Source organism: Anopheles ziemanni, chromosome X, assembly GCF_943734765.1.
Source record: "Anopheles ziemanni chromosome X, idAnoZiCoDA_A2_x.2, whole genome shotgun sequence".
In the NCBI taxonomy this organism is placed as follows: Eukaryota; Metazoa; Arthropoda; class Insecta; order Diptera; family Culicidae; genus Anopheles; species Anopheles ziemanni.
In genome coordinates, this window is record NC_080707.1 from 8,238,901 (window position 1) to 8,247,412 (window position 8,512).

At 50.2% G+C, this 8,512-nt stretch overlaps 1 protein-coding gene across 1 annotated transcript; it reads right to left on the reverse strand.

Moving 5' to 3' along the window:
- Positions 1-2,171: 2,171 nt before the first annotated feature.
- Positions 2,172-8,102, reverse strand: LOC131290704 (protein single-minded-like). Its single transcript, XM_058319869.1, has 10 exons — positions 8,093-8,102; positions 6,809-7,003; positions 5,926-6,743; positions 5,648-5,853; positions 4,811-4,917; positions 4,500-4,647; positions 3,484-4,386; positions 3,240-3,402; positions 2,646-3,101; positions 2,172-2,573 (listed from the first exon to the last, which is right to left on the reverse strand). The coding sequence occupies exons 1-10, from the start codon at positions 8,100-8,102 to the stop codon at positions 2,172-2,174; spliced, it is 3,408 nt and encodes a 1,135-aa protein (XP_058175852.1).
- Positions 8,103-8,512: the final 410 nt, after the last annotated feature.

An 8,512-nucleotide genomic window follows, 5' to 3' on the forward strand; every position in this document is an offset into this window, starting at 1 on the left:
TGCTTAAGCTTGTGATCTGTGACACATAAACACTTGGTTTTTTTCTTTCTTCTTTTTCTCTTATGCCACCGTACGTTGGTGAGCCGTGTAACTAACACTCCCATTCTCTGCGCTTTAGATTGCATATTTCATTTAAAGCCTTTTTTATGCATTTATATCCTGTTTCAGACCATCTACTTTCCATCGTATGTTTACAAAATGTAGACCTTCGGCAGATAAGAGATTTTTCTTTGTGTGGTAAAATATTTTAACATTATGTGGAAATCGAAGGGAATAATTTCGGATAAAAATATTCAATAACGATCAGCATTTCTTTGCTACAAAATTACCTACAAAATTCGGATATATAACATGAACTCCCTCAACCAGCATGAGTTTATGAAAATTGGGCTACGCAATCAACTTACGGGAGCGATATCAGAGGGGTCGACGGGCCCATCGGTTTCAAATATTCAAACTGAATTGATGTGCCACCTGTTGCATAACTTTCAGGCGCAAACGTGGCCTCATTTGGGATTTTACCGAAATTGCTATTTAAAAAAATGTATAATTTACGTTTTTAAGTAAATCATCAGAAAATGAACAAACGGTATTGCTTTAGTTTCTGATAAACCTTTTCAGTATAATTTATTTTGTGCAATATAACTTTGTATTATCATACATTACTGTCTCTTATCTTCTCTAACATGTCGTTTCCCATTTACTTTTTTTTTATTAAACATAAATTGTTACCTTCCCAAATAACATGCTCAGTGTAATTCAGCTGAGCGGACTCTTAACGATACTAATACGAATAAATCAGATAAGATGTCAATTCCCGTTCAACTTTATCGACAAGGTGGATCGAGCGCCTGCGATTAAAGCTTTCTTCGTCGTAAAGATGATATAAACCACACATTAACTGATTCGATACCCCTTATACCGATATTGGCCCTGCAGTCTCCAAATTTCAACAGTTGTTTATCGATGGTACCAATTCGATACAAGAGATATAAGGTTACATGTTGATACTGGGAAGCTCTTTTGAAAAGTATAAAAATAGAATAAAATACAATAAAATAATATGATTATATGAAATATTCCGAAACATCAATGGCAAAAATCTCCTCTCTGAAAAAAACTCAGAGCACAACACAGAAAGCAAGACGCTCCTAAACCAGCCTCGTTGGCAAATTGGGCTCTTGATGGCAAATCCGTTTCTACATGAGAAACTAATGATTGTTACAAACTATTATGACCACTGCAAACGACAGTGTAATACAAAATAAACCTATCGCTAATATCATGCAAATGTGAATGCGCTCTCCTCATAGTCTTAAATATGATTGTATTGAATTGATTACTTGTGATGCTCCAATTGATTGTTGTAAGTGTGAGAAAAATTAAGGATAATTCAACGGAAAAAGCACTAACAAACGAAAGACGGCCTAAAGAAGCAAAACATAAGAAACTTAATCGTACGGCGAGCAGAAGGAAATTGTAGTTGGAACAAAGGACAGGGAAAAAAATGTTTGCGACCAAGAGATTGAACATAGATGAGGGAGCAGCTAAAAGGGAATCGATCCTGATCGATTAATTAAAAGCCATGCCCAGCGCTAATCCAAACGTTTGAGCTCGTAAAGGCGGTTGCTTCTTACTCTTCGGTGTACATTTTCCGTATGTGAGATGAATGTTATTGCTTACCAAAAAAAAACTAACATAACCTAATCCCTCGCTTATTCATAACCGAACCCTTGTAGTAATCGTTAAGGAGAAAGTTTGGTTTCCCCCTTCCGCCTTCACTTGGCTTTTCCCAGCTTTCCATCCTTGTCCCCTTTTCCGGCATACGTTTCGTTGATTGGAACAGTTTTCGTTCGGCACCAAATGCTAATCCGAATATAGCGCGGAATCAGAATAATCAGAGTAATCGGCATGGCTATGGAGACCCGATGCGGAAGGCAGCGGAGGTCACATATTGTTCATGTGATGGGCAATTTTATCCGATTCAACTATTTACTGGCACCAGATCGTTCCATTGTTTGAGAAACAGGTGAGCACCTGTTTGATAAACTCTGGCTATCGAAAGCTTTTCTCCTACCGTTTGCTGTCCGTTTGATTAGTTACCGTTGAGGTGTTGATCTCGCCTGACCTGTCGAAAAAAGGTGATACCGGGAATGCTGAAAACCGCGCACTCAAGTGCACTGCGGTGGTACGAACTCACCGGCGGTGGCAGCGGTGTTCGGTGACAGCTGTGTGTGTCCCTGGGCACCGGGATTGGACGGCGTAACCGATGGTACCGAGGAGAGGACACCGGAGAAACCGGGCGCGGTCGCGGACTCTACGATAACGCTCGTGTAGTGTGGCACCGAGCCGTACGCTTCAGCGTACTGCTGTGCATGGTGATGAGCTCGAACTGTCGGTTCCAGTGTGGCACCGTTCGAGGTTTTGCTGCCGCCATCCACGCCGTTAAATCGCTTGAGGACATTGCTATTGGTTGCGTTGTGATTAGTGTGGTTGTTGTTGTTATTGTTGATGTTATCCATGTTGTTGTTGTTGTTAGTGGCGGTGTTGTTGTTGTTGTTGGTGCTGCTGCTGTTGCTGCTGCTGCTGCTGCTGCTGCTGCTACTACTGCTGTTATTATTGCTACTGGCTTTCCCAAACTCAACCCGATGGCTCTGTGAATCGGCGGAACCGACTACCACTCCTCCATTGTTAATGGCGTCAGTGGTGTGGGTGCTGCCATTGCCTGTTGAATTGCCGCCGGCAGCCGGACTGCTGCATTGCAAGGATGAGGTCGGACCATCAACCCCGTTGGTGGTGCGTGCCCCGTTTTGCAGCGGGCTGTCGTTTACCCGTGGTTCCGTTTGTGCAAGGATGCTGCGGTTGCGCAGGTGTGCATGGGTTGCTTCTGTTGGCGCCGGTTGCTCTTGTACCTGGAGTTCGTGCTGGAGGCGGAACGATTGATGCGCTAGCAGTCCCTGCTGATGCTGGTCGAACCCGAGCTGCTGAGATGGGATGGTATCGAACGGCGAGGCAGAACTGGTGCTACCATCCAGTGTTGCTGGCGATGCTTCGTACAAGAAGGCTCCGTTTGGTGTACCACCGTTGGTGGGCTGCTGCTGCTGTTGATGATGATGTTGATGAGTGTGATGGTGATGATGATTATGGTGATGCTGCTGTTGTTCCATCATCTGGTGCTCCAGATTCGGATGGTGTTGATGGTGTTGCTGCTGCGACTGCTGCTGCTGACGTCCATTCACTTGAATCGGGTAATGATGAGTTTGAGTACCTTCCACCATCTGTTGTTGGTGATGGTGATGTTGGTGATGCTCCCGGTAGTCCATATGCTCTTCGTTGGTGCCACCGTGCTGACGAAGCACTCCTGCATCACCCAGCAGAGTAAGTGACTGCACGATCCTATCACTACTCATGCTACCATAGCTTGGCGGTTGTTGCTGCTGCTGTTGCTGCTGCTGTTGTAACTGATGATGCTGATGGTGATGCTGATGATGATGATGCTGCTGTAGATGGTGCTGCATATGGTGCTGCTGATGCGGCCCGTGATGTGCTGCAAGCGCTCCTTCACCCTCCGAGCTACTGCAGCTGTTTGAGCTAGCAGAGAATGGACGCAGAGCGATGGAATCCTGGCGGGAGTCGAAACCACCGTAGAACTGGTCGTAGTACGGCATATCCAGGAACGCGTCAGCCGGCGACGTCTCGGAGCCACCCGGTGCACCATTTCCACCAGCGTCTACTAGCATGCTTCCGGCGGTGCCCGTGGTGGAGCCTACCAGGCAGTATCCACCACCTGTACTAGCGTCACCAATACCACCCGAGGTGGAACCATCGAGCTGGCCCGACGCCCCACCGTAGTGCTGCATCTGCAGCTCGTAATCATCGTGTGTGGAGGACGACGTCGCACCACCATGGCTTACCAGGCAGGCCGTTGGTGCACCAGGTATAGGACCCATACTGGCATCGTCGTCTAGCGCTGCCAGCTGGTGAAAGCCCGAATGCTGCTGCTCCGATTGCTGCTGATGCTGCTGTTGCAGATCCTTTGCCAACAGCAGCGGGTTGTAGGCCATGCTGGCCTGCTGCGGTTGCGGTGGCTGCAGTGGCTGCGGCTCGTTCCCGCCACGACCTAGCGCCGACCCAACAACGGTACCGCCGATCGGAGACATATGCGTCGGTACGCCGGACGTGTGCCCAGCTACCGTCGCCGCTGCCGCTAGTGCAGTTGCAGGTTCGTTCGCATGCCCACGGTCCTTCAGCCCGGTTCCGCTGCCCGGCGTCACCGGAGTTACGGTCTCCGGCTTGACCGATATTGACGCGTTCTGCTGCTGGTGCTGGGTCGGAGTCGGATGCTGTTGCACCTCGTTTAGCAAAAGATCGTGGGCTTCTTGGTTGCTGAAAGGACAAATCATCCATTATTGTATTTTATTAAACCCTCACGTAACCTAACAATCTACTGATAGGTTGTCTACTTGTTCAGCTAACTGTTTGTTTGGACTCCTACTCACCTCAGCACATAGTTGACGCTTACGATGCAGTGTGGGCGCGAGGAGCGCGTGTTGTGCACGACGGTTGCATACGACTGTACCCAAGCCCAGCCTCCACCCTTCGTCAGAAATCGATAGTATTTTGTCGTCACTTGGCCCTTGTACATCACTGCCGTAAGAACAAGCGGTCGAAACAAAAAAGGCACAATTAATTCCCGCCACCCGACTACTGACGCAAGGCTCAAAGGTGTATGTGTGTGTGTGTGTGAGTGCGCGAGTGAAAAAGGTATCGATTTCGCTCCCGGCAGTTCGCAGGACGAAAGTTTACTTACGGATTTGGTGCGAGTAGCGCATGTGAAGGATGTCGGCTGCGTGCACGTACTGGTAGAGGGTTTTTTCGATCAGGTCTTGCGGCTCGTATCCGGTAAGTTGCGCCACTCTGCGCCATGGCGGGTGCCAGGCGGGAAAATTTCAGAAAACGAGAGAAAACACACGCAGGGGGCCACGTTATATATTTTATTGATTTTCCGACAGCCAAGGGGCGCGTGAGGGGAAGGCGGCGAGCGGAAATACCGGAAGCGGGAAAACGAGCTGACGAAGCCAAACTCAAACAAAGTGAGCGCCGGCACTTAGTACTTCAATTAAATTCGAGATTGAACACGTTAGGAGGATTTCAACGCGTTCCTTTTCTTTGTCGTGCCTCTTTTCTGTCAACAGGCATACCTTAAGCGGGATTGTGTTGCTAATGGATAGAATTGATTTGCTGTTGCTCTCGAAAGAAGATGGAGATGGGTGGAGAATTTGAATACTATCCTTGGGAAGCATGTTGTTACCGGGGAAGTAGGAGGGTATCAGGCAGTATAGGAAAAACACCTAATCGGCGAAACACTTCTCTTAACACATAACACAGAAACAGAAACTGACGAAGCTATAGCGTTACGAAAATGAGAGACCGGGTTGACCACTGCATAGCATTCTGGCATGGTTCCGTTGGTTCTCGTAACTGATCCAGAAGGATTGGAAGGATCAGAAGGATTGGAAAATCAACTATTAGTTATAGATTTAGAAAGGTACGGATTGGAACCTTGCTAGAGTCACCTTGGTATAAGACCCATTGAATAGTTCGCGGATAGTGCGATGTATATTGCAGGAGTTCGGAAGTCACTTACTTGGCGTCGAGAAAGATTAGCTTCAAGTCCATGCTGGCGCGGAACATGAACATGTTCTGATAGAGCTTGATCTCGGTGATGGCCGACGGAGGCAGCGAGTGGCCGACGGCCACGAGGCCCAGATTTTGGATGCAGCTGTGCCCGTCGCCGTACGTTGCGTCGCCCGGGTAGATGCGCGCCTTGAGGTACCCGGAGCAGTGGATCACCTGAGGGAGAAACGTAGCGAAATGTGTGTAGATACGGGAAGTTCAGAACTTCAGAGAACGATGGTGGCATACCTTATAGCCGCTCGTGGTGAGACCTGCGTTGCGCTTCGCCAGAACGCACTTCATGCGCAGAAAGAACGTCCGCTCCACCTCGATCGTCTGTGACAGCTGATGCTGACCGAACGCGTGATGGTGGTGATGATGGTGATAGTGGCCGTGGTGATGATGATGATGCTGTTGTTGCTGCTGTTGCTGTTGCTGTTGTTGGTGCTGGTGTGGTGGCTGCTGATGAGGTCCGTAGCCGGAAGAGGACGAATTGCCGTAAGACGAAACGCCGCTCCCGAGAGGCGAATCGTTCCCCCCGACATGCCGATGATGGTGATGGTGATGCATCGGTGGTAAATCTGCGGTTGATACTCCGGTGGGTAACCCGGCCGAACCGATACTTTGCGGTGGCGAATCCGGGCCCGCTCCCGGATGCAGAAGGTTGGCGTAAACAGGTGAAATAGGCGAATCGGCCGGAGGTCCTGTCTCGCTGGCGCTGGGAGCTGTGGCCGACGGTAACGGTGTCGGTGGCAGCAGCGAACCGGTGTCGGGGTTCGGTGTACCGGCCGGTGCGACGAACATGTTCGGCTGCAGTGACAGCACCGACGTCATTTCGTCCTGGTCGTAGTTGTGGATGTACTCGTAGATCGAGTTGCCCGTCAGCTCCACCTGGCTCAGCCCGAGGTGCACCGAGGCCGTCTCGGAGATGTACATGATTTTGCCATCGGGCGCCACCACGAATATGAAGCCATCGAGCGTCTGCAGCAGGTGCGAACCGAGCTCCTTGATGGCGAGATCGCGCGGATTGTTCGGGATGTGCTGGGAGCCCCAGGCATCGCCAAGACCTAATAGAGCAAAAGTGGCCAATGAATACCTGAGACACGCTGTTCCGCCAGCCTGCGGTACCTACCTTCCGGAAACACCTGACGCATCTTCAGGTAGGACGTCGTCAGCCGTATAATGGAGGCCTTGTCCAGCTGCGAAGTGATGGCGCTCGGCAGTGGGAGCAGCTTGGCCAGCTCCAGGAACTCCGCGTTCTCCTTTTCCCGCCGGGACCGGGCGGCATTCTTGCTCTTCTCCTTCATCGCAGTGTGCGATATAGGACCTGATCAAAAGGAAATAGTTGAGTAGTGAGTATCAGTATCGCCACAAAGCGTTTTCTCTACTCGGTGACAGTGCGCTCATTGTTCGAATGTAACGACAAGCAGCGACCAACGGGGTTTTACTGGAAAACCTTCCACGCTTCAGCACTGTGCACGGTTTCACCAACTTCGACAAAGAGCGATCGACGGTTTTAGCTGGAAAGACGCTGGATTTTACTCCCTCGACAGTGCTAGTAACCAGTTTTGAAATGTGAGATGCCTTCCTAATCGACGGCGACTCATGCATGGGAACAATGTGTTTTCTATTACACGCCTATTATGAGTTTATGACCTCATCGTACGTGACCGTACCGTTCCCGCGCAACCAGAGGACCCCGAGATCAAACTTTCCCCCTCTCCCTTCCTTTCTCTCTCTCCCTATCGATCGGGGAGAACTACGATCCATAGTGGTTTTTTCTTCCAAGCGCGCAGCAGCTCTGTGCAACGGGCAAGATTCTAAGGACCTGTCCTTTCCCAGCACCAAACGACGCATAAGGCACTTTCTCGTACACAGCCCACCACGTACAACCCGACCAGGGTAAGTTAATGCAGGTTTGCGCGTACCAACACTCTCCCGCACAGTAGCAACACCCATGTAAAGACGGTGGACAAACCGATCCATTGTTGGCAAGCCTCAAACTCGAAAGTGAACGTTATCGTAAATCATTGGCACTACTCGGGACTAATAGCTCAGTTGCACTGTACGTGTATGTGTGTGTGCGTGTGTATTTCGAATTTTCCGCGCCGGCAAACGAAAACATTTTTTCCGAGGCGCGCCAAGACGCATCCCGATTCCGATTTTACGACCGTGACGGAAGTTTCCCACTGCCTCAGCCGCTCGGCCAAGGGCGAAAAGTACAGGCTGAGAAAATTCACTGCCTTTCACATGACACGAAGCGGGACTCGATGACTAGTCAAGACTTCTTTCAGTTTGCCAGCCAGAAAAAAAGCCAATCTGTCACCTCCCAAGCTCACTTTCTTCCTGGCGATCGCATGCAAAATCACAATCAAATCACAATCCCAACTCCCCGAGCCGTGCGCGGAAAACTCACTTTTCGGCATTTTGCTTGTCGTCTCTGCGCGCGCGAACGTCGAACAACACGGATCGGAAGATCAGAAGGCACTGGTATCAAGCCGTCACAGGCAATCAAAGGCCAATCCGGCTCGGTTGAGCCGGGTCCTTTGGAAGCGGTTTTAGAATCACGTTTCGACACGGGTTTAAACGACCCGACCGTTAGCGAAGTCGCGGAACCACTGCTACTGGAAGCATCTGCACTTGTCACCGTCCGGCGATCGACTGTGGCATGGCAGTGTTGTTTCCCGGCGCGATCAGCAGGCCACGAGGCGGGGGCCCGGGCGTCGCGGGGCTCGGTGCCGTCGCTTGGGAGAAGTCACCACCACCACCACCAACACCAGCAACAACGCCCGGGCAAAGGGAAAACGACTGGCGACACATGAAAGAGTCTTTCAGT

Excerpts from the sequence above, each read along its gene's own strand:
- LOC131290704 (XM_058319869.1), bottom strand. Across the intron at positions 5,854-5,925 it reads TCACCACGAGCGGCTATAAG|GTGATCCACTGCTCCGGGTA; the intron begins GTATGCCACCAT and ends TTTCTCCCTCAG. Across the intron at positions 4,387-4,499 it reads AGCGTCAACTATGTGCTGAG|CAACCAAGAAGCCCACGATC; the intron begins GTGAGTAGGAGT and ends TTGTCCTTTCAG.